Source organism: Panthera leo, chromosome D2, assembly GCF_018350215.1.
Source record: "Panthera leo isolate Ple1 chromosome D2, P.leo_Ple1_pat1.1, whole genome shotgun sequence".
Taxonomy (NCBI): domain Eukaryota; kingdom Metazoa; phylum Chordata; class Mammalia; order Carnivora; family Felidae; genus Panthera; species Panthera leo.
Window position 1 is genome coordinate 58,017,037 of NC_056689.1, and position 26,613 is coordinate 58,043,649.

The 26,613-nt window shown below is 37.4% G+C and overlaps 1 protein-coding gene across 4 annotated transcripts; it reads left to right on the forward strand.

Annotated features, from left to right (window-relative positions):
- Positions 1-12: 12 nt before the first annotated feature.
- CUTC (cutC copper transporter) lies at positions 13-25,750 on the forward strand. 4 transcript variants are annotated; one of them, XM_042909294.1, is made up of 9 exons: positions 13-90; positions 2,935-3,006; positions 5,842-5,901; positions 9,649-9,858; positions 10,570-10,605; positions 13,260-13,393; positions 22,067-22,094; positions 23,722-23,827; positions 24,821-25,749. In XM_042909294.1, the coding sequence occupies exons 1-9, from the start codon at positions 30-32 to the stop codon at positions 24,933-24,935; spliced, it is 822 nt and encodes a 273-aa protein (XP_042765228.1). In that variant the 5' UTR covers positions 13-29; the 3' UTR covers positions 24,936-25,749. The 4 variants fall into 4 exon arrangements, with proteins under 4 accessions (XP_042765228.1, XP_042765230.1, XP_042765229.1 ...); XM_042909296.1 differs by lacking the exon at positions 13-90 and adding an exon at positions 131-315 and having other exon boundaries at positions 24,821-25,748; XM_042909295.1 differs by lacking the exon at positions 13-90 and adding an exon at positions 518-973 and having other exon boundaries at positions 24,821-25,750.
- Positions 25,751-26,613: the final 863 nt, after the last annotated feature.

Sequence of the window (26,613 nt, forward strand, 5' to 3'; positions counted from 1 at the left end):
AAGACGCACGAGGGAGGGACGCGTCGAGCATGAAGAGGCAGGGGACCTCCTCGGAGCGGAAACGGGCGCGCATACCGTCCGGGAAGTCCGGTACAGAAGGGGGCGGGGAGGGGGGGAGGGGGCGGTCGGCCGCTTTCGCTGTCAGGGGCGGGCCTACGGGAGTTCTGGCCAGTGGAGTAGTAGCGATTTCTCTCGGAGTCCTTTCCCCGGCTTCTCACATCCCTCAGCGCGGCAAGTTCTGGCTTTAAACATGTAGAAGCTGAGGGCCTGAGAAGGGGCTTGTAGCGAGAGTGAAGCGGCTCCGGAACCAGATGTGTGGGTTTGCATCCCGCCGCGTCTAGTGTGCGACCGTGTTCAAGTTGGTTAACTTCTTTCAGCCCCACGTTTCCCGTCGCCACGCGAGGCTGCGAGTCCCCACCCCGTGGCAGCGCTGGGACTGTTAGCTGTCGAGCGCTGAACACAGCGCCTCACCGTGGTGACCTCTTAGTAACCTGTAGCTGCTGCGGCGGGGGTGAGGACTGTCCCCAAAGCCGCACCGCTGCCAAGTGCCCGAGCTTGTGGCTGCCCCACGTCCCGAGTTCTTGCTGCTGCGCCAGGCAGGGTGGCGTAGCAGGTGCTGGGGAATTTGGCAGATCCTCCGCCTCGTGAACTCTCGGTTCCTCCAGACCAGCGGTTCTCAAGCTTTTTGATCTCAGGACCCCTTTCCCCTCCTGAAAGTTATCGAGAACCTTAGAGACCTCTCATTTATATAGGTTAAATCTATCTGTATGGACCGTATTCGAAATGGAAGCATTTTAAAATGCTAATTAACTGGAAACCCATTACATGTTAACACCACTAACATCTGTGTGCGTGTGTGAAAAAGATCTTCCTAACAAAGAGAATGCCAGTATTTTATATTTTTGCAAATCTCTTGAAGATCTGGATTAATGGAATTGCTGTACCTGCTTCTGCTTTCAGTCTGACATGTCAGGTAGCCTCTTGAAAATTCCACTCCACTTGTGAGAGAATGAGAGTGAACAAGGCAAATAAAGTCTTAGCATTATTATGAAAATACTTTTCACTGCACAGACTCTGAGAGGGTCTTGAAGGCCCCCAGAGGTAACTGGACTACCACACTTTGAGAACTGCTGCTCCAAACAAATGTCTTTGATTCCCACAAATAACTTTGTTCCTGGACAGCTGTCATAGCCTTGTGTGTGCGCCTCCACCATCTCCTGGCCAACATCCTTTCTCCTGGGAGGCAAATGGTACCCCAGCTGCATTGTCCAGTCAGATTGATGTGACAGCTGGTCTGGGTGGCTATCCGCAAACTCTTGGAATGAATGCAGTGCTATTGGTTGAGAACATAGTGTGGCACTTAACTCTTTCACAGTTTGAGACTGATCGTCTTCTTTTACATACGTGAGACCTTTGCAATTTGATGTAGGCAGATGATAGATTTTGGTTTTTCAAATTAAATAGCCTTTTTTAAAACGATAAAAGCAATATTGGGTAGGAAAAAAAGCAACATAGAAAAGTAAAAAAGAGGAAAGTAAAAGTAATTCCAAATCTGCTACCTAGTAGTAACCATTATTAGTATGTGGTGCACATTCTTTCAGGTCTTATTGCATGAAGTGTACATTTAATATTCTGAATTGTAAACAAAAACAATGTGCTTCACTTACAGAAAAACTCAAAACTTTATTTTCATCACACTTGTAGTGTAAATACATGATTGAAATTTTTGAATTTATAATTATTCAGCCTCTGGTAAATCTTTGCATGACTGTTGTATACCAGGGTGGACACTGTGCTTGCTATGGGTGATGATAAAGATTTCTCACATAAAGACTTTATTTAGGAACTTTAAGTCAACTAAGAGTGAACAGACACTTATCTATATACATAATAATAAGAGGTAGAAAGTAATTAGTGTTTTAAAAAGGTACAGTTAGTTTTTAAAAAGGAGCACATAATCTATGAAGAGTTATATGAGTTCAAAAGAGGGAGATACAATTTCCTACTTTGAGAGAGGGGAAATATGGAAATGTGATGTAATGTGAGTCTTGGAAGATTTTACCATTCAGCAGTGGAGCTGGCACGGCTTTGTGGATTGAAGAGATGGCCATAATCAAGAGCAAGGATGGGAATTGGGGGGAACTGGAGGTATATAGAAGAAAGAGTATGTAGTTTATTAATGATAACTGTTTTTGAACACACAGTGAGTACTCTCCAGTTTACATGAATTATTTAGTGCTCACTACTCTGAGGTAGGTACTAAAGCCTATTTTGCTTCATAGAAAACTTAGGCTAAGTAACTTGTCTAGGGTTACACAGATGAGTAGTAGGGCCAAAATTTGAAGTCCATCCTTTTTCTTAAACATGATCTTTATAAAAACGTTTAAACATATTCTGAAAATGCTGAGAAACATCAAAAACAATCTAACTTAGAATGTGATGATGAGGTCTGTGCTTTAGGAAAATTAATTTGGCATTCAGTGTGTATTTTCCTCAGTGTAATTTCTTATACATATGTTTGTATACTTATTTCATAGTTTGGAGACATCAGTTTAATAATCAGTATGCTGTTGGGGCACCTGGGTGGCTCAATCAGTTGAGCAACCCACTTTGGCTCAGGTCATGATCTCACGGTTTGTGGGTTTGAGCCCCGTGTCAGGCTCTGTGCTGACAGCTCAAAGCCTGGAATCTGCTTCGGATTCTGTGTCTGCCCCCTCCCCTCTCTCAAATATAAATAAATGTTTAAAAAATTTAAAAAAAATAATCAGTATGCTATTTTATTGTACTCATGGTCTCTAGTATACTTACCTACTTGGATTATTGGATTTGGACATTGGACATTGTATTTTGGCAGCAAAATATAAAATAACGGTGGTAGATTGGTCTGGATGGATAGTACCATCATGAAATTACATTGTTCTCCATGTATTTTAGGAGCAGCAAATGGATTTCTCATGGAAGTGTGTGTTGATTCAGTAGAGTCAGCTGTGAATGCAGAAAGAGGAGGTAAGACAAAAGAGAATGAATGACAGTTGGCAGTCCCTGTAAGAATCTGAAAATGAATCCTGTTGAACTGATCTTGGGAGCCATTGTGATTACTAAGGATCCTAGTAATCTTTGTGAAAACAGCCAACCGACTGGAAAACATACTGGAAAATTATCATCTTCTAATCTTACTCCTCCAGTAGATCACATTTTGAGTCAAGTGTCTACAGTAGTGCTTACTCACCAACTTCATTTTTTTTTTAATTGAACTTAGCAAAGACTTCATTTTTTTTTCAAACTATTGATTTAAAGATGATTTAAGAGATTTGCTTCCATTTTCATCATCGAGACTTTTATCATTATCTCTTTTTTAAAATTTTTAAAAATATTTATTTATTTTTGAGAGAGAGACAGAGACAGAGCACAAGCAGGGGAGGAGCTGAATCTGAATCTGAAGCAGGCTCCAGGGTCTGAACTGTCAGCACAGAGCCAGATGTGAGGCTCAAACTCATGAACCAAGAGATCATGACCTGAGCCGAAGTCGGAAGCTTAACCGACTGAGCCACCCAGGCGCCCCTATCGTTATCTTTTTTTAACATTATTTTTACCTCAAAGTTTCTTTTGTGTTCTGAACCTGCTTTAATGGGAAGCATAGAAATTCCCATAATCCCTGGGGGGTGCCTGGATGGCTCAATTGTTTAAGCATCCAGCTCTTGATGTCTGTTCAGGTCGTGATCTTGTGGTAGTGAGATCTAGCCCCACGTGGGGCTCCGCACTGGCAGCATGGAGCCTGCTTGGGACTGTCTCTCTCCCTCTTTCTCCCTGTCCTCCACTCATGCGTATGTGTGTGCGTGTTCTCTCTCTCTCTCTCAAAATAAATAAATGCAAAAAAAAAAAAAAAAAAAAAAAGAAATTCCCATCATCTTAGGATCAGAAATTTTTAAAAACATTTTATTATGGAAAATTTTAAACATATACAAAAGTAGAACAGTATAATGAATCCCCACATACCCATCACTCAGCATCTACTATTTTCAGCAAGTGCCCAATCTTTCATCTGTATGGGAATCAGGATACTTTTTGTAAAGAGCAGCATAGTATATATTTTCAGCTTTGCTGGCCGCATTTGGTCTTGGTTGAATATTCTTTTTTTTTTTATATATATATAATCCTCTGAAAATGTAAAAACCATTCTTAATTTGGCAATAATGAAGAGTGAAATGCTGATACATGCTACAACATAGATGAATCTTGAAATTATTCTAACATTGCAAGTGGAGAAACATTAAGTGGAAAAAAGTCACAAAATACCACATGCTGTATGATTCCACCTATATGCATTTTCCACATTGGTCAAATTTTGGAGAAAGAAAGTAGATTAGTGGTTGCCTAAGGTTTGGGGGCGTGGGAGAAGGGGAGGTAACTGCTAAAGGGTATGAGGTTTCTTTTTGGGGTAATGAACATGTTCCAAAATTGTGTTGATGGCTGCCAAACTCTATAAGTATACTAAAAAATATTATATTGCACACTTTATTTTATTTTTTAATTTTTTTAACGTTTATTTATTTTTGAGACAGAGAGAGATAGAGCATGAACGGGGGAGGGTCAGACAGAGAGGGAGACACAGAATCAGAAACAAGCTCCAGGCTCTGAGCTGTCAGCACAGAGCCCAATGCAGGGCTCGAACTCATGGACCGCGAGATCATGACCTGAGCTGAAGTCGGACCCTTAACCGACTGAGCCACCCAGACGCCCCATATATTGCACATTTTAAATGGGTGAATTGTATGGTATGTGAATTGTGTGTCAGTAAAGATTTTTATTTTTTGAAAAACACATACACAAACATTTTTAACTTCTAGGCCATAACAAAAACAAGCTATGGGCTTTTTGCCTGCAGTGGATTCAGATATTGTTAGCCTGATCCATCCTTTATAAGGTTTTCTTTCAGCTTTTCACCTAATGATTTTAGCAGTGCCTATTTTAGTAGGGTTTGAAAAATGGTACTATAGTAATTCTAACATTTATTTACTTTTCACTTATTAGAAGTATGCTTCTATAAAGAACTTTCCTTCATCAACTGTTTGGTTATATTGGGGTTCAGTTTCTATAAGAAAGGCAGGATTAATGCTTGCTCTTTTTCTGCTGTTTACTGATTTTTGGGTAATGAGTTTATTTTCTATCCCCCAGTGAATTGTTTTATCAATATGAATCTAGATTTAGACATATTTGATGTGTTTTACTCCATTATGGTTATTCTTACTGATGCTCAGAGTGTCCTCTGTTTGGCTGGTATGAGCCTTTTCAAGCTGGATCCTGAGACTCTTTTGACATGATGCTGTAGTCCGATAGTTGATTTGCTTTCAGCATTCTCTTATTCTTGAAATTATCTTGATTTAAGCTACTTAAAATTATCTTATACTTTTTTAAAGCTTAGACACTCTTTGAAAAGATTGTTAATATCAATGAAGAGTCAGTGTTCCACTGTGATCAGTCCAGAAACTTATTTATTGTAAGTTACATCCCTATTCATGGAGAAGCAACCTTCTAATACAAATTTTCAGGAGATCTAGCTTAACTTGAATTAACTCTTAAATTTGGCTATCAGTAACACAATATGGGTTGCAGAATATAGTTGGGATTAAAAATAGAGTGTTATTCTGGTTTTATAATTTGATTTCTCTCAGTTTCTAAGAATCTTAGCTATATTTTAGAAAAAAGTGTTAAGTTTACTGTTTCATAAATGTTTATTTTGAACGATAATTTTTGAGCAATGCTTCTTAAAACTGTTCTTAATTTTTAATTTTTAAAAGTTTATTGTATTGAGCAATGCTTTTTTTATTATTATTATCATAGGTGCTGGTCGGATTGAATTATGTTCTGGCTTACTGGAAGGAGGAACCACACCTAGCATGGGTAAGTGTCTGGTTTTCATATTTTCTAGGAGGAGTTTATAGAGCCCAGAGACAATGGGTAATATGTTTTATTGAGATCTTTTACTAATGTTACTAATGTGTTAACTATGCTGTGGATATTGTATCAGTTAGAAATGCTTATGCTTATGAATAAATCTATCAAAGATGTGATCCTCATACAGTACATCAAAAAGTTGAGAGATAGGTAGTTACTATTGGTTTAGTTGCTCTGTAGTAATATCAAGGGCCAGGGTTTTTTTTCTTTTCTCTTTCCATCCTGGCATCCTTAGCATATTGACTTTTGTCTTCATTTCTTCCCTCCTGGTCTTTTTGCTGTTGTCATACATCTATCTTACTGCTATCTTCTATCTATGTTAAAAATACATACACTCCACACTACTTTTTGTTTAAAAAGTCAATTATCTCTTAAAGAGAGTAAAAGAGAAAACAATCAGTGTAGTTACTATTTCTGGTGTTCTTCATTCCTTTGTGTAGGTCTGTGTTTCCATCTGATCTCATTCTCTTTCGGTCTGAAGTAATTCTTTTAACAATTTTTTGTATTACAAGTATGCTGGTGATGAATTCTTTCAGCTTTTGTATGTCTCAAAACATCTTTCTCCATTTTTGAAAGATATTTTTGCTGGGTGTAGAATTCTAGGTTGACGGTTTTTTTTTTTTTTTTCTTTCAGTACTTTAAAGATATTTCTCCACTGTCTTCTTGCTGGTGTTGTCTTTCGTATGAAATCTGCTATCATCCATACCTTGTGGATTTTTGGTGGTGGTTTTTTGTTTGTTTGTTTTTGGTTTTGCTTTTGCTTTTGGTTTTTTGTATGTCTCTTTTTTGTGGTTGCTTTAAAATTTTTTTATTTCTGGCTTTCAGCAATGTGATAACAATGTACCTGACTATAGTTTTCTTCATGTTTCTTGGACCTGTGCATTTATAGTTTTCATCACATTTAGAAAACTTTCAGCATTCAATATACTCTACCCCCTCCTTCAAAGAGGTCACATACTTGTTTTAGGCTGCTTGAAGTTGTCCCACAACTCACTGATGAACTATGTTGGGTTTGTTTTGTTTTGTTTTGTTTTGTTGAGACAGAGAGAAAGCGTGAGTGGGAGAGGAGCAGAGAGAGAGGGAGACACAGAATCAGAAGCAGGCTGTCAGCAAAGAGCCTGACATGGGGCTTGAACTCCTGAACCGTGAGATCATGACCTGAGCCAGAGTCAGGCGCTTAGCCAATTGAGCCACCCAGGCGCCCCTCTCTTTTTTTCTTTTTAATCTCCTTTTTCTCTGTGTTTCATTTTGCATGGATCCTATTGGTTTGTTTTCAAGTTTACTAATCTTTTCCCTGCAATGTCTAATCTGACATTAATCCCACACTGTGTGTTTTTCATCTCACACATTATAGTTTTCGTTTCTAGAAGTTTAATTTGAGGCTGTTATATCAAGTGTGTTGTTTCTGAACTCTTTTGAACATTTGGAGTAAAGTTATGGTGGCTGTTTTAATGACTTGGCTGCTAATTCTAACATCTGTATGAGTTCTAGGTTGGTTTCATTTGATTGGTTTATCATCTCATGATGCATCTTGTGTTCCTGCCTGATAATTTTTTATTGGCTTCCAGACATTAATTTTATTTTGTTGGGTCCTGGATATGTTTGCATTCCTATAAACATTCTCAAGCAGTTACGTTATTTGGAAACAATTTGTTCTTTTTGGGTCCTGGCTTTAAAGTTTGTTAAGCAGGTCTGGAGCAGTGGTCAGTCTAGAGTTAATTATTCCCCACTACCAAAAGCAAGAACCTTCTGTGTTCTCTATCCAGTGCCCCATGAATCTTCAACTTTTCCTATATGCCTGTTGGGAATAGGTGTTATTTTTGGTGCACCAGGTGTGAATGACAGGCACTATTTCTTTCTAATTCTTTTCAGTGGATTTTTTTCCCCTGGCCCTTGTATGGTTTCCTTGCATATATGCACTCATCACTACTGAGCTGAATATTAGAAGGGGATTCTCTTCAAATCTCCAGATTTCTCTTTCTTTTCCCACTGGTACTTTCTCCTGTGAACTCTAGTCGTTTGGTCTCCCTGGACTCTCAGTTTTGTCTCTTCAACTCAGAGAATTCTCTGACCTCCACCTGGGTTCCCCCTTTCTATACTGCAGCCTAGAAAACCCTCAAGGTAGTAATTTGGATTAAATAAAGAGCTTATCTCGTTTGTTTCCCATCTTTCAGGCATCATTGTTCTTTGTTGCTTGACATACAATGTCTTTCAAACCATTGTTTCATATATTTTTCATATTCATATGTGTTTTTTGGTTATTATAGGTAGGAGGATAAATCCAGTTCCTGTTACTCTGTCTTGGTCAAAAGCAGAAGTCCCTGTATGAATTTTTGACTCTTCTATGTTACTGTGAGGTTGATGATAGCATTATTTAGTATAAAGGTTTATATGTGCTGTAGACCTTTGGAATCTTCTCACTAAGGGAGGGCATTCCCTGGCCATTCTGTGAAATCCCCAGACCATCTCTAAATTTGAATGCAATCTGTTCTTTGCAATCGTAATCATGATTCATTGCTTGGTGCTGGGCATATTGCTATTCCATGCAAAATCGGGGATCTTTTAGCAAGGAAAAAGAAGTAAGTTCATAAACACAATGGCGCTTGTCACAGAAATTATACATACGGTTCCCAACAGATGATGGTTTGGCTTATGATTTTTTGAGTTTGCAATGGTGTGAAAGTAATATGCATTCAGTAGAAACTGTACTTTGAATTCTAAACTTTTCCTAGGCTAGCCATTTGTGGTATGGTACTCTCATATGATGCTGGGCAGCCACAGCTCCCAGTCAGCCATGCGATCACGAGGGTAAACAACCAATACACTTAAACCATTCTGTATCTATGTAACCATTCTGTTTTTCACTTTCAGTACTGTATTCAATAAATTACATGAGATATTCAACACTGTATTATAAAATAGGTTTTCCATTGGATGATTTTGCCCAACAGTAGGCTAATATAAGTGTTGTGAGCGTGTTTATGGTAGGCTAGGCTAAGCTATGATGTTCAGTAGGTTAGGTGTAATGAAGGCATTTGGATTTAAGATCTTTTCAGCTTAAGATGGGTTTATCGAGATATAACTAACACCAGTCATGGAAGATATATACTATTGAGGTTTCTGAATTAGTCATGAATTTTGTCATATTTAGGTATTTTTGTTCATAGATCTCTATATAAAATCACAAATAAGTAGAACTTTGCTTCCTTTTACATAACTCTTTTAAAAAAAGGCTTTGATTAATTTCTTTGTTCCTAAAGGATCATAAACTTTAGAACTATGTAAACGTCTCTATAGTAGGTTCTAAACAGAGCTGTAATCAATTAGAAAGGAAACATTGGATTTTATGGAATACACTGGCAGAATATTGAGCCTGTTAATTCACTTTCCAATGTTACATACCAGCAAAATGATTTTTCTTTAGTCAACTGACAAGTGCTTTTAAAAATTCAGTAAATTTTTTCTGTTTTCTAAATTGCTCTTTTTTACCCTTGGTTTTCTTATTTAACTTCTATTATATTCACATTTTTAAATTTAGGGTTGTCATTCTCTTTAGATCTATCTCTGGTTGCCTCAGTCATTGCTTCCTTTTCTTATAGAAGTGATACACAAGAGCTAATAAATTTTATTGACTTCCTAGAGATGTTAGTTCACATTTGAATTTTAATTAGTCTGCTCTCTATATTCTTTTAGGTGTCCTTCAAGTAGTGAAGCAGTGTGTCCAGATTCCAGTTTTTGTGATGATTCGGCCGCGTGGAGGTGACTTTTTATATTCAGATCGTGAAGTTGAGGTGATGAAGGCTGACATTCGTCTTGCCAAGCTTTATGGTGCTGATGGTTTGGTATTTGGAGCATTGACTGAAGATGGACACATTGACAAAGAGTTGTGCATGTCCCTTGTGGGTAAGAATTTGTATCTGAGACCAAAAAGCCTCTAATGATGATTGCATTGAATACTTCTGATATTGAAACTAACATAACATTGTGTGTCACTGCAAGTAAAAAAAAAAAAACAATGCAATTGCAAAACTGAATTCAGTCACACCTGCAGGCACTTATACTGACCTATTTTAAACAGTTATCTAGATGTCTGGGGCAGATCTAGGTATACGTTCTAGTCCTACTGACTCCTCAGTTGTTATGGATCAAGTTCTGCTGCTGTTCCTGGAAGGTTTAAGGGAAGTTTGCCTCGATTCCTTTAATCACTGCACCAAACACTTCAAAGGCTATTGCAGTTGTTGAAGATGGGGAGATGTGTAGAGGACAGAAGCATACTACTTATAATTCTAAGCCAAAGTATTTCTTGAAGATTCTCAGAGGGGTAAAAGTAATGGATGTAATGCTGCCTTTATAAATAACCAGATCGCATAATTTTTATTTAGTCTGGCTAAAGAATGGATGACCATTTTTTCTTTTAATGAAAATCAGAGATTAATGGAAACATAAGAATTCTGAATTTGGAAGGCTGCCATTTTATTATCTTAGTTCACTGTCTTTGCTTCTTAGGAGAGGACAGTATAAAATAAAAAAGTCCCATCTAACATGGAAAATTCTATATACACCAACCAGTGACGATCTCTTCATTTATATTGTTATTTGACTTTATTTTTGTAGCTATATGCCGTCCTCTGCCAGTCACTTTCCACCGAGGTGAGTCATTTCCATTTTAGAAGTTCTTTTGAACGGTGTCAGTTTTCTAATTTTACCAAATGCCATAACTTTTTTATGGAACACATAAAGTGTTACAGTGTTACCAGTTGGTTTCTTTATAACTGTTATAAATTTAGAGATGCACAATTTGAAACTTAGTTATGAAAAGTTGTTAAAAGTAAATGCTGGTGTGGTGGGATATAATAGAGGGAGAGAGTGGGAATTGTCTACAAGTGTATGTACTTGTCACAGCATTCCAAGCAAGAATCCTGAGATTCATTTTTTATTAGACACCTTAGATCATGTGCAACCCCCAAAAGAATAAAGTGCTGTGGGGCACCTGGGTGGTCCAGTCAGTTAAGCATCCAACTTCAGCTCAGGTCATGATCTCGCAGTCCGTGAGTTCGACCTCCGCGTTGGGCTCTGGGCTGATGGCTCGGAGCCTGGAGCCTGCTTCCGATTCTGTGTCTCCCTCTCTCTCTGCCCCTCCCCCGTTCATGCTCTGTCTCTCTCTGTCTCAAAAATGAATAAATGTTAAAAAAAAAATTAAAAAAAAAAAGAATAAAGTGTGTGGCCAGTGAAATGAAATGTATTGCCTGGCTTAAGCCAGACAAGACCATTCTAGGAACTAGTGATGTGACCAGCTTTCCCAGATGAATATAAGATTCATGGGCAGAGGTGGGGAAAGGGGTGGATATCTGCATAAGAGTTGGTTACTATTAGGAAGGAGGAAAGAAGAAATAGATGCTGGATAGTCAATGAACAGATGCTCACTATTGTGTACAAAAGTGCATTATTGATAGCTTGTCTACATCAGAATGGTTTCTAAAATTATCTGATAGTTTCATATAAAAAATACTTCTTATCTATAAATCAGGTAGTCCTAATTTCCGTACACTTTTGTTAAACCTTAGTAAAACTGAACAAGTCAATTTTGCCTGCAGAGGGCGCTCCGTTATATGTGAAAAGAAAGAAGTCTTCAGTCAAAACTTTTTTTACTTGATATATGCATGAGAAATTGTTGAATGTTTTTCTGCCGTTTCAAGTAAGCATTCAAAGATTAGGATAAGAGTGGGCTCTGTCATTTGCATCTATTTACAGAAATTAGAGATAAAGCATTTGTTATTCTTGTTGCTTTTTGAAATGGATTATACCACCAGAAAACTGTTTTCTTGACTTGCTGTTTAGCAATGCTTCTCATAAACTAGCAATAACTAAAAGATGTTAGAATGTTTAAAATCCAGCACCTTGAGAGTAGCCAAAAAAAAGTTTGTAAATATGAAAAGTAATTTTAATCAGTAAACACTTATCTGAAAAGTATATAGTTTAAAATTTGACATGCTAAATAATTTAAAAAGTACATGTGTCATATAGAATGTATTTTTCTCTTCTTAAACTAAGAAAATCATTTCAAATTTCTTTTCCTTCAATACATTTAACAAAAATATTTTTGTATTTTCAAAATTTTGCATTGTTGTAAGTTCTACATTGTTTTCACTCATGCATTTAATGAGATAGTATGATAGTATAATCACTGGTGAGGCGCTGCTACAAAAAAAGGAAAAATCTCTGTGGTACATTTAGCTGCCTGCATACGCTAACGGGTAATGTAAAGGGGTCTAACCTTAATCTGCCATGGATTAGAACTTCCAAATCATGTAACAGTGCTGAGAACCAAAGCAGAAGTTTTTATTTTTGAGGTTCCTAGTGCCACTTTCCTCCCTGAGGAGGAGAGAAGTCTCTTAGAAAGTAGAAGGGAATTACGAGTTTATATAGTCTGTTGTGAACAATTGTTGTACTATGAGCCATAAGTATTTGGAGTAAATGGAATAGTACAAAATATTAATAATGAGAATGTGAACCAAGGCCTTTTTAGGAAATAGTGTAATATTTGTCTCAAGTGAGGTTTGTCCAGTTTGTCTGAAGCCTTAGAGCAGTTTTCCAAATTTGAGTCACTTGCCTATCACATTTAGAGTGATTTGAGTGCTACCTGTGCAAATGTATGTAATAATTTTCATTAAATAAAATCTTAAGTGAATTAAAAAATTTTTTTTAATGTTTATTTATTTTTGAGACAGAGTGCAAATGCGGGGGGTGGCAGAGAGAGAGGGAGACACAGAATCTGAAGCAGGCTCCAGGCTCTAAGCTGTCAGCACAGAGCCCGAAGCAGGGCTCGAACTCAAAATGGTGAGATCATGACCTGAGCTGAAGTCAGATGCTTAACCAACTGAGCCACCCAGGCGCCCCTTAAGTGAATTTAAAGAGAAACTTTTATACCTCATGAAAAATGGAAATGTTTCACTCTTAATCTGTGTTTAAGTAAATAAATCTGTTCAGGTGGGTACCGTCTAAAATGTTCACGCGTACCATGATGGTATGCAGACTGTGGTGTGCTGGTAAACTAGTTCTTGGACGAAGAGAGACCTGGTACATAGTATTTGTTGAGTTCTGTGGTTTAAATTCTCCCACCTTGACTGATTTCAGGCTGTCAGTGGATAATAATCATGCTTGCAGAACTCCTGAATATTTAACAGTTGGCTCTGGCTTGCCAATACAGGCTAGGTCCAGCACACCTCTGTGTGTATACTACATTTTGGAAAGCACTGTATTAGAGGATATGTGTTCAAAATTCAAATCAGTTTTATTTATTTCAGCCTTTGACATGGTTCATGATCCAGTGGCAGCTCTAGAGACCCTCTTAACCCTGGGATTTGAACGAGTATTGACCAGTGGATGTGACAGTTCGGCACTAGAAGGGCTACCCCTAATAAAGCGACTCATAGATCAGGTACACACAGTTTGTTTCCTTTCTTCCTAACTCTGTTGTGCTTGCTCCTGATATTCTGTTGTTCAGCTAGGTTATGAAGCTAATACTGACTTAATGATTACCCTATACAGAAAAGCAAGCAGGCAGAAATATATTTATATAATTCTTATTTCTTTCACATGAGCATTTTAGTGTTTAAGACTCTTGAAGTCAAATTGTAACCAGTGCTTAAGGTTTTGATCTAACTTGGATAACCACAGCCAATTTTATCTTTTCTCTGCCATTAGCATTACATTGTTTTAAGCCACATCATCTCACCGTCAGCCTATGTATACTCAGGGGATCCCATAAAAATTTTGAAATAATTATCACGTGGAAATGAATTCTAAACCTAAAATTATATTCTTCTTTCACCTCTCCCTATCTATCAGGATAGGAGGAAATATGTTTTACCCTTGTATGAATTTCCATGATGAGTTAGCATCATTTGTAGAGCAGGCAAATTTGTAATTGTGGTATGTCTGTTTTTCTGACACCAGTCCAGAGCCATTTTGAGTTAGTGAGTATGGACTTTGAGACAAGAGAGTTCTGGACTTAAGACTCAGATACTTATTTGATTTGTAATGTTGAGTAGATTATTCATCCTCTGTTCCTTTATGTGTGCAATTGAGAAAAGTTTAATACTTCCTTTATAGGGTTGTTCTGATGATTGGTAGAGAGAAGATATGTAAGAGCCTTAGCATAGTACTTGACATATAATAGATCTTACTACATGTTAGTTTATTATTATTACTTCTCCTGTTACTAATATTTTTTTGGTGTTCTGTATAGAAATCTAATTATGTTCACTTTCTTATAGCCATGAAAATAATTTTCAGAAATTTCATCTAAGGATCTGATGTGACTTTGCTAGTCTGGAACTTACTGATTTTACAAGTATTTATTAAGTATATATTAACTGCAGGGCATTTGTACTGTGGTGGTGACCTGTGTGTGTGTGTGTGTGTGTAGTCACTGCCCTTGGAGTTTGTTGCACAACAGGCACTTTTAATAGAACAAGCAATTGTAATAGAGTGCTATAAAAAAAGGTACTAAGTGGCACCTGGCTGGCTCGGTAGAGCATGCCACTCATTCGGGATAGTGAGTTCAAGCCCCACGTTGGGGGTAGAGTTTACTTAAAAAAATAATATTTTTTTTGAGAGAGGGAAAGAGCATGCGCAGAGCAAGGAGTGGGCAGAGGGAGAGGGTGAGAGAGAATCTTAAGCAGGCTCCATGCCCAACTTCAGTCTCGCAACTGTGAGATCATGACCTAAGCTGAAATCAAGAGTCAGACATTTGGGGGTGCCTGGGTGGCTCAGTCAAGTAAGCTTCTGACTTTGGCCCAAGTCATGATCTCACAGGTGGTGGGTTTGAGCCCCACATCAGGCTCTGTTTTGACAGCTCGGAGCCTGGAGCCTGCTTCGGATTCTGTGTCTCCCTCTCTCTCTGCCCCTCCCCTGCTTGCACTCTGTCTCTGTCTCTGACTCTCTCTCTCTCTCTAAAATAAATATTAAAAAAAAAATTTAAGAGGCAGACATTTGACTGACTGAGTCACCCAGGTGCCCACCCACTCTTTTTTTTTTTTTTTTTTTAACTTTTAAAGGTACAAAGGGGCACATTTGAGAGGAATTAACCCCAGTTTTGGGCATGGAGTTGGCAGTAGTTAGCTCCCAGGAGAAGAGTCACACACACATTCATTTGAGCAATGATTACAAGTTATCTGTGTAAAAGCAGCTAAGGGGAATAGGTGAATGCTTCATGCAGAAGAAATAGTGTATACAAAGACCAGGAAAGAGTAACTTACTAAGATATTGAAGAAACCAGAATATTGGATGTAAAGAGAAGAATGCTGTCCACAGCCTTGAAAACTGTTGAGGAGTGTGTATTTTATCGTTGGGGCAGTGGGAAAGTCTGAAGGGTTTTAAAATAGAAGAATTGAATTCATTTTTAAATTTTTTCTCACTGTGGAGTAGAGAATAATGTAGATATAATTGCCATAGTCATGTCTTGCATTTCATTATCACTGTGTTGCGAATGTAATTTGTAGTTTAATCATTGGTTGGCAGGAAGCATTAAGTTAAATATTCTCATACGCTAACTTTACTTCTTTTTTATAAAAGAAAAATTCCATGTATTTAGGGTATACATGATATTTCAATGTTAATATATATATAATGAAATAGTTACAGTCAAGCTAATTAACATATGCATCTCATCTAGTTACATTGTGTGTGTGTGTGTGTGTGTGTGTGTGTGTGTGTGTGTGTGTGGTGAGAGCATCTGAAATATTACTCTCTTAGCAAATTTTTAGAATTCAATGAAGTATTCACTATAGTCTCATTGTGCATTAGATCTGTAGATTTGCTCATCCTGCATAATTGCAACTTTGTACCCTTTGACCAGCATCTCCCTGTTTTCCCCACCTCCTCACTAGATAGCAGTGTTCTACTCTCTGTTTCTATGTATTGGACTTTTTTTTAGATTTCACATATAAGTGAGATAACGCTAACTTTACTTTTTGAAGCAGTTATCTAGCAGTATAATATACTGGTTAAAGCCTAGGTTTGGGGATTAGAAAGTCTGTGTTTAAATCCTAGTTTTGCCATTTATTAACAGTAAGCCTGGGCAAACTACCTAACCATTCTAAACTTCAGTTTCTTCATCTACAACATTAGCATTTTAATAGCACCTACCTCCTACCTCCTAGAATAGTTGTGGATTACTTCAGATAATAGCACAAAGTCTGATACTTAGTAAGTGCTTTATGTTGTTAAATCACTTTGATAGCTTTAGGTAAGCATACAGTTCTCAGTAATCTTATGGAAACCCCCCTCCCCAAAGGGGCAGAATTCATTTAATTTGTCCATGTGTTGAAAAGCTTTCACTTGGAAGAAACAGTTAAACGTGACTTTTTTGGGGGGGGGGGTGACTGGGTGACACAGTGGGTTAAACATCTGACTTCAGCTGGGGTCCTGATCTCATGGTTTGTAAGTTCAAGCCCTGCATCAGGCTGTCTGCTATCAGTGCAGAGCCTGCTTTAGATCCACTGTCTCCCTCTCTCTCTCTGCCCCACTCCAGCTCTCTCTTTCTCTCTCAAAAATAAACATTTTTTTAAATGACTTTTTTTCCTAGAATCGTTTCAGCTTTCTAGATAGTAAACATTTTGTTTATGGATGCTTTTCTTTTGCACATTTGAGAATACTAAATGGCCTTGTTCTACTTATTTCTCTTAACAATTATTAAATTCTGTGCGATAGCCCCATCCCCCTTTTACGCTCTGTTTCATTACCTTGCTTTATGGTTTTTTCATTGTACTTACAGCTACCTGAAATTTTATTACATAAATATACCTATATGTTGTCTCTCTTCCTTGAACATGAAAGCTGCACAAGAGTAGGAACATTATCTTGTTTACTGTGTCAGGGAGGAAAAACTATTTCTCTGCCTTCTTAGGTTTTATGTTTGAGGGCCTGTGAATTAAACTGACAAAACACAGATTAGCAGGAGGAAAAAAGATTTTAATCACTTATGTATATATATTGGAGTTCACAAAGAAATGTGACTAAAGGAGGTGCTTAGAATTTGGGTCTTACATACCATCTTAATAGGTGAAGAGGAGGTAGAGGGAGGGGCACTTAGGAATTTAGAAGTGGAAGGAGGAAAAGCATTTGTGGGGTGGGAGGAAAGACTTTTTGGAAAGATAAATAGGTGCACCCTAATGAGAATAGGTTGAAGATACGAAAGTTTAATGACAATGTCTTGTTTAGGTATGGTGCTGATGAATTGCTCCCAGAGGGGAATTTTGACCATTGAGTTCTTTTTGAATTCTTTTGGGAGGCTCTGCTTTTAGGGCAGATAAGGAATTTCAGGAACTCAAATGCTTTCAACTCAAAATTATTTTTATGCCACAGTGGCATATGCTGGGTCATTTCAACCATAATATTCTCTATATCCAGAACAGTGCCTGATAACATGGTAGGCACTTAATAAATATTTGTTGGATAGATGGATGAGTTAGTAAAGTGATGTTGATAAACACTTTCATGATAGATCAATTTGATCAGGGTTTAAAAAATTTATCAGAAGAGGGGGCACCTGGGTGGCTCAATCATTTTAGCATCCAACTCTTGATTTTGGTTCAGGTCATGATCCCAGGGCCATGGGATCCAGCCCCAGGTTGAGCTCTATGCTGAGCATGGAGCCTGCTAGGGATTTTCTCTCTCTCCTTCTGCCCCTCTCCTCTGCTCATGTGCTCTTTCTCTCTAAAATCAAAAATTAAAAAAAAAAAAATCAGAAGGATTTGATTGATCAGAAGGAGGTTCTCTGAAAAATCTACAAAATGTCAGTCTACAGATTTCACAGTATGTATACATATAAGCTTTTTTGGTAACTTTGGAGCTGTCTTTCCAAAATGACATATAATTCAGATGTCATGAAAAATTATATGCTTTTTCAGTGACATATATGCCAGAAGCTGGACTTGGAGGTCACTTTTGATTATTTTACTGAGGCCCTGATACTTAAATACTAGTCTGGGGGGTTCTAATTTCCTCATTATAGAGCACAAGTTGTTGTTGACTCATATCTGCAAAAGAGATTTTTTTTTTTTGCACCTTATCGTATTGTCATTAACTAATTTAACAGTCTCTGTTTCCCCTTCTGCACCAGCATATAATTTTTTAAGTTTACTTATTTATTTTGAGAAACAGAGAGAGAGAGACAGTGCGAGCAGGGGAGGGGCAGAGAGAGAGGGAAAGAGGATCCCAAGCAGGCTCCACTGACCACGTGGAGCCTGAGGCGGGGCTCAATCTCATGAACCATGAGATCATGACCTGAGCCAAAATCAAGAGTCGGACACTTAACTGGCTGAGCCGCCCAGACACCTCTAGCATATCATTTTTTTTTCTTTTTAATATTTTTAAAAATATATAATTTATTGACAAATTGGCTACCATGCAGTGTGTACAGTGTGCTCTTGGTTTGGGGGGTAGATTCCCATGATTCATTGCTTACATACAGCATCCAGTACTCATCCCAACAAGTGCCCTCCTCAATGGCCATCACCCATTTTCCCCTCTCCCCCACCCCAGCCCAGCATCAACCCTCAGTTTGTTCTCTGTATTTAAGAGTCTCTTCTGGTTTGCCTCCCTCCCTCTCTGTTGGTAACAATTTTTTTCCCCTGCCCTTCCTGCATGGTCTTCTGTTAAGTTTCTCAAGTTCCACATGTGAGGAAAAACATATGATATCTGTCTTTCTCTGACTGACTTATTTCATTTAACATAATACCCTCCAGTTCCATCCATGTTGATGCAAATGATGGGATTTCATTCTTTCTCATTGCCAAGTAGTATTCCATTGTATATATGAACCACATCTTCTTTATCCATTCATCAGTTGATGGACATTTAGGCTATTTCCAAAAGTTGGCTCTTGTTCAAAGTGCTGCTATAAACATTGGGGTACATGTGCCCCTATGAATCAGCACTCCTGTATCCTTTGGATAACTTCCTAGTAGTGCTATTGCTGGGTCATAGGGTAGTTCTATTTTTAATTTTTTGAGGAACCTCCACACTTTTCCAGAGTGGCTGCACTAGTTTGCATTCCCACCAACAGTGCAAGAGGGTTCCCCGTTTCTCCACATCCGCACCAGCATCTATTGTTTCCTGAGTTGTTAATATTAGCCACTCTGACTGGTGTGAGGTGGTATCTCAGTGTGGTTTTGATTTGTATTTCCCGGATGATGAGTGATGTTGAACATCTTTTCATGTGTCTGTTGGTCATCTGGATGTCTTCTTTGGAAAAGTGTCTATTCATGTCTTTTGCCCATTTCTTCACTGGGTTGTTTTTCGGGTGTTGAGTTTGGTAAATTCTTTATAAATTTTGGATATTAACCCTTTATCTGATATGTCATTTGCAAATATCTTTTCCCATTCCATCGGTTGCCTTTTAGTTTTGTTGTTTCCTTTGCAGTGCAGAAACTTTTTATCTTGATGAGGTCCCAATAGGTCATTTTTGCTTTTAATTCCCTTGCCTCTGGAGACGTGTTGAGTAAGAAATTGCTGTGGTTGAGGCCAAAGAAAATTGCTGCCTGTTTTCTCCTCTAGGGTTTTGATGGTTTCCTGTCTCACATTTAAGTCTTTCATCCATTTTGGGTTTATTTTTGTGTATGGTGTAAGAAAGTGATCTAGTTTCATTCTTCTGCGTGTTGCTGTCCAGTTCTCCCAGCACCATTTACTTAAAGAGACTGTCTTTTTTCCATTGGATACTCTTTCCTGCTTTGTCAAAGATTAGTTCACCATACATTTGTGGGTCCAATTCTGGGTTCTCTATTCTATTCCATTGGTCTATGTGTCTGTTTTTGTGCCAATACCATACTGTCTTGGTGATTACAGCTTTGTAGTAGAGGCTAAAATTGGGGATTGTTATGCCTCCCACTTTGGTTTTCTTTTTCAACATTACTTTGGCTCTTTGGGGTCTTTTGTGGTTCCATACAAATTTTAGGAGTGTTTGTTCTAGCTTTGAGAAGAATGCTGGTGCAATTTTGATTGGGATTGCATTCAGTGTGCAGATCAAGCATATCAATTTTTAACTAAAAGAATTTGGAATGCTTTGGGTGCCTGGGTTGCTCAGTCAATTAAGCATCTGACTTCAGCTCAGGTCACGATCTCATGGTTGGTGAGTCCAAGTCCCACTTGGGTGAGCACGAGCCCTGCTTCAGGTGAGCCCCGCTTCTCTCTCTCTCTGTCACCCTCTCCCTCGCTGTCTCTCTCTGCCACTCCTGGGATTTTCTCTTTGTCTCTCTCTCTCTCTCTCGCTCTCTTCTCTGTGTCTCTCTCTGCCCCTCGCTCACTTGTGCCCTCTCTCTCAAAAAATTTTTTTGGAATGTTTTTCACAAGATAACTCTTATATCTAGCTCTTTGGAGCTGTTTTAGAGTTTGTGGCTATTACATAAAGACCTTCACCAATCGTACTGAACGCTTATCTTAACTCTACACTGCTGGTTACTTAGAGCTCATTAAAGTATAACTTGTCTTAAAAGTAAAGGGAAGGCTGTTTCTCCCTCTGCTCATGATTATCTCTATCATCTTCCCTACTGTTATTACCTTCCCTTTTTACTGTTTTTATGCTTTATTGCTTTTGAGACTTTCTGCTTATCTTCCCTTCTTCACATTTGTTATTACAGAAGTTAGCTAATTTTTACTTTATTCCATTCTTTTGGTTTCTCTTTTCTGTTCTCTCATATCCTCTTTTTCCTTTTCTGTCCTTCCCACATTGGATGGCACTACCCCTTTTTCTCCAGTCCCCATTTTCCCCTCCCCACACTAAGCCAATCGTTTTGTTTTCTTATTTGTCCTAACTGGACATGATATGGAAGTTAAGTATTCTCAACATTAATTGTATTTATTGACTGTATTAATCAATTGTTTCATTTTTTCTGTGGAAAAAGAAACTAAGCTATATGTGATTCTTTTTTTTTTTTTAAGTTTATTTATTTATTTTGAGAGAGGGGGATGGAGGGAGGGGCAGAGAGAGAGGAAGGAGAATCCCAAGCAGGCTCCTCGCTTGCAGTCCAGGGAGTAGGGGGACTCAACATAGGGCTCCACCTCAGGAACTGTGAGGTCAACACCTGAGCTGAAATCAAGAGTTGGATGCTTAACCGACTAAGCCACCCACACGCCCCTATTTATGGTTCTTAATTGAATTTTTTAATAGTTCAGTAGTACCCAATAGAAGAAAGATTATATACCCAACTTTGTGTGCATATAATAAGCTGCACAGTTGAGGCAAATGACTTGGAATTGTTTTGAGTGGCAGAATTGGCTGGTCTGGTATTAAAGACTCCTCTCAGGAAACATATGTGAAAAAATTCATTTTCCATACAATTTAAATGGTTTTATTCAGAAAATTAGTGAGCTTGACATAATGTGTAATTTTTATTCTGTCATCGCTACCTACCTGCTACTAGTAGTTCTGCTAAATTTGCATTTGGGGTGATATCCTTTTGACTTTCAGTGATACTGAGTATATCCCTAAAGCTTATTTAGGAAATGTAATGAAAGTTTGAATAAAGGTAAAGAAACTTCAATACCTGTCTTCCAGAATTATCAAAAATTAATCCATATAGTCTGATTTTATTACTTAAAACCCAGTTAAATGGACTCATGGGTTTTTTTTTTAGCTGATATAAGAAGCTAGGGAATTTAGTTGAGGATACAAGACTTGAATAGGGTTTTTTTTTTTCCCCCAGTAATTTACTATTATGCTGTGCTTTGTTTTCTGCTAAAATCTTGTTTAAATTCAACTACTTCCATTCCGCTGCATAGCAAAAACTCAGAATTAATGTTATTTTTCAGTAATGACTTTTCTTAAGGTGATGTGATTATTCAGTGTTTATAGCATAGTCTCCTTTGTGTTCATCACAGTACCAAGTCTTCAAAGCAATACAATAAAATAACCTTTCTGAATAGAAAGAGTTACTATGCTGAACATCTTACTTACCCAAGATCCCAAAGAATTAGAGATGACCTATTGAAAGTTAGACACTAGTAATAGTTTTTAAAATTTAATATACTTTCACTCATGTTTCTGTTCTCACTGCCTTATATCTCATTTGAGAGAAAGATATTAAAATTTGTGTTTTTTTTCTTTTTTCAGGCAAAAGGCAGGATTGTGGTAATGCCAGGTATTTAATTATCTATCCATTCGTTAGTATAACACTGAAGTGCAGTGAAGAAAGAACAAAGGAGGCAGGATGATATGAGAGAAAGTATTAATACATGGTATTCAGAGAGAAGAATAAGTAATTTGATTAAAAATTTAAGATTGAGAAATGTGTGCTGGAATTTAAAACTTCAGATAAGGAGAACATTCTAGCAGGGATTAGCTCAGAGAGTAGCAAATAAGGAAGTAGATTGGGATTGGGGTTTCTCCATCTTCCGTAGTATAGAATTTTGTGAATGTGGATGGATGTTCATCTCTGGTGAGGCACACCAAGTTCGATGCTGCTATGTTGAGTTAGGGCCAAACGTCCTAGTTGTTAACAAGGTGTAAGCAAACATTTAGGCGGTATCTCTGGACAAATATAATACTCTCTTGGTTCTTGAAAATCTCTGATCACTGAATTCTTCCTTTTACTAGAACAGTTGGGACACATGTTCCTGATGATAACCATGAAATCAGCTAGGTACATTCTGGCTCATTAGAGGTGAACAATTTTTAAAGAATTAATAAGGGGATCTAGAATCAGAGTGAAAGAGATACAAAGATAATCTTAATTTCTTCATATTAATTTTCTCAAACATGTAAAAAAGTAGAAAATAGCATAAAGAATACTCATTTACTCATTTCCTACATTTAACATTTTGCCACATTTGTTATCTTTTTTTATCCTTAGGTATTTTAAAGTTAAAAGCATCATGGCATTTTATCTTTACACGTGTCTAAAATAAGCCTATGTTCTTTCAACTTCTTAGGGCTCAGTGATATTACTGTACCACTAAGAAAAAACAAGTTGATGAGTCCAAAAGAGTGTGTAAAGTCAAGTTACTTCAACGACTTGAATAGCTTGAGTTACCAAGTACATAATTTATCAGTCATTAAAAAATCTTTATTAAATACATACTATATACTAGGAAAGAAGAATAAAAAGATCAGTAATGTTATATTTTTAATCTGTTATTAGTTCAGAATATGATTATGTGTATACAAATATTTAAGAGATTGTTCAACAAAACAAATGAGTCTTTACCAAGTTCTTAATTGTACAGTTTTAATAAAGTAGAATCAGATGCTTCTGTGAAAAACAAAGTTGATATTATATTGAATAAACTGCAACACCTTGCATTTTTCCCCATTTCCAAGTCATGTGCTCTTTGAATACTCGTTAGAGAATTTGTGTCTTTCAGATACATCTCTGAGGCTGTGCTTTTGTAGCTTCTTCCTCAAACCTATCCTTACTTTTTGTTTTGATTTTGCTTTAATTGAGAGGGAGTGGGGATAGAGATTTTTCCTTGCCCTAGAACAATCTTTTTAAAGTCAGTAATATATAGCATCATTATATGAACCAATAGATGTATAAGATTCCACCATACAGGTTCTGTGACCTTATTAGTTAACTGTTCTCCAGAGTCTATAGTCTGTCTTTTATCATTCCTTTCTTATCTCATTCTAGCATAGTAGGGAGAGAGTAACTCTTAAGTCAATGAGAAATTTTGGCATGGGAATTTCAGGTAGAGTAAGCAGCCATTGCTAGTCATTAAGTTTTATACAAAATTTTATTCTTCTTAATGTATTACTTATTTTTCCAACAGGGGGTGGCATAACAGACAGAAATCTACAAAGGATCCTTGAGGGTTCGGGTGCTACAGAATTTCACTGTTCTGCTCGGTCTGCTAGAGATTCAGGAATGAAGTTTCGGTAAGAATATATTCTTTGATTCATGTAAGAAGGGATGGGTTAATCTTGAATTTCCTGATTTCCTTCCAGTAAGGAAGACCTTATTGGTGGTATGATTAATGAATGGAATGTTGTGATTAATACATAAGTATTACCTTGTTCTTGCAGTTTTTCAACTGCAAATGGTTTTATCCTGCCTCATATAAGCAGGCTTTTCTGAACTTAGGTGAATCTTTATATATTTAAGTCATTGCTAAACTTAGACCAGTTAATAATAAACTCTAATTCAGCAGCTAAGCTTCAAATGAGTCAGATATGTATGTATGTGCATTCAACTGTGATTTCCTTTAGTGAAGTTAATAACTATGGTATAAGGATGGAGGAGTCATAGTCATTTTTATCCCTCCTACCTTTAATTCTTAGTCAATCATCCCTCACCTTTGTTCCCTATTTTTAGTTATTTTGAAATTATGCCACTATTAAGAAATTGAAACTATTGCGAGTTTTTTATTACACTTTGGAAGATTCACATAACTGAATAGTTAAGTAGTTGATTATTTCTGTTTAGAATTGGGAAAAATGAGATATAAAAGAAGCAAGAGCCTTTGAACTACATTTCTAGAGGGGCGCCTAGGTGACTCAGTTGGTTAAGCATCCAACTCTTGATTTCAGCTCAGGTCATGATCTCATGATTCATGAGCTTGGACTCTACACTAACAGCACAGGTCCTGCTGGGGATTCTCTCTCTCTGCCCCTCCCCTGCTCGTGCTTTCTCTCTCAAAAATCAAAACAAAACAAAACTACATTACTAGATATAAAATCAAGTATACTGTCAGGTAGATTTGGCTACTAGATCTTTTAAGTAAGTAATTCGTAAAAATTATGAAATATGAGAATCCAAGCCCTTGACCTCCTGTCTTCTTGCCATTAAGTTGCCTATAAAATGAAGTGCCAGTAGGAGGGCTCATTTAACAAGTTATATAATTATCTGTCCTTTTATTATTTCTGTTGCAGAAATTCCTCTGTTGCCATGGGAGCCTCTCTTTCTAGCTCAGAATATTCTCTAAAGGTAACAGATGTGGCACAAGTAAGGACTTTGAATGCTATTGCAAAGAATATTCTGGTTTAGCCAGACCTCTCTGAGAGACATGGATATCACAAGATAAAGGTAGAAGAGTGGTTTTTAATTCTCTGACACAGCTTTGACCTTCTTCTCTGGCCAGGACAGTCACAGTCTTTAAATCTCACATGGCTATAGAGACTGTTTCCAAGAAGACAAAGAATTCAAACAGAGCTACAATCAATTCCTTTGCTTAATCTTGCCAGCCATCTCCATTATCATGGTTAAATGTGGTCTATGCTTCTTCCACAGACAAAGGTTTAATTAGTCTATTTTGTGGAATTAATTGATGAACTAGGAAAATTGAACTGTAAGATAGGAATTCAGAGTGTGACTTCAGGGTCAATTTAATAGCAGTATTTTGCTTTTTCATTTGTAAAATAAAAATTTTCATTCTGTAATGGTAGACTCTTTTATTCTTATCCTAAATACAGTCTGTAGCCAAATATAAAAGGGAATATTTTTTCTTTCATTTTTTTTTTCCTTATTATGTACTCATTAGATGGGCAAGACACTAAAGACACAGGATAAAATGATACAACATGAAAATCTCCAGACATGGGAAGCAGGATACGAAAGTTTCCAGACTTATAAAGGCAGAAGTGATCTCTAATGTTTACTGGGTGCCTCTGCTCCCAGATAGAGAAAGGACTTAACCGTAAGGTTCATCTAACAATTTACAAAGACCTATAGTAAAAATTGGGAGGTTACAGAAGTTAGCAAAATAGCTATTTCTTTCAACTGAGGCCACAGATAGGGAGAATGGATTCTAGTGATGAAAGATGCTTCTCCTGTAAGCAGGCCCCAAATGGTGAAGTTCATCACTAGCTTTATCTGTCACTTTCATAAATAATCTCATTTTAGGGGCGCCTGTGTGGCTCAGCTGGTTGAGCATCTGACTTCAGCTCAGGTCATGATCTCACAGTTCGTGAGTTCAAGTCCCATGTCGGGCTCTGTGCTGACAGCTCAGAGCCTGGAGCCTTGCTTCGGATTGTGTGTCTCCCTCTCTCTCTGCTCCTCCCCCACTCTGCCTCTCTCAAAACTAAATAAACATTAAAAAAAATAAATAACCTCATTTTATATCAATAACAAACTAGTAATAGAGCTGTTATTTCTACTTTAGGAGAGTAACTGAAGCATAATATAAAGAGCTTGCCCTTTGTCAGAAAGCTAGTTAGCATAACCTCTATGAAAAGTGTGCATAGATTTGGGTACTAATGAATGTGTGTAGCAATAGCTTTGCCTTTATTTAAAGGCACTTCTTCAGGTATAATTTCAATGTAGAATATTTGCTGAATAATTTATTAAAAATGAGAGGCACACTATTTAAAAATCAACAATAACCTGTTTTTCTTTTCTTGCTTGTTCAGATGACTAGCAAAGACAATAATTATTTCAAAAAATAGTTTTCATTCTTGGCTTTGAATATAGATACAAATATGTAAGTATCACATATACATGTACATATAATCATATTTAGTGTTTTGGGCCAACCCTCCCCCATGCGTGGACTTCTCTGTATGATCTTCCAGAGACAATAGCAGGCCATGTTATCACCTCTATTTTCTTTTTAATACAGATTAACTAGGGATGTGAGAGATAGTGTGAGTTGCTCAAACTTTAATAACAAATTAATGTTTATGAGACTTGAATGCTAGCCTACTAACTGTCAGGTCTTCTACTTTAA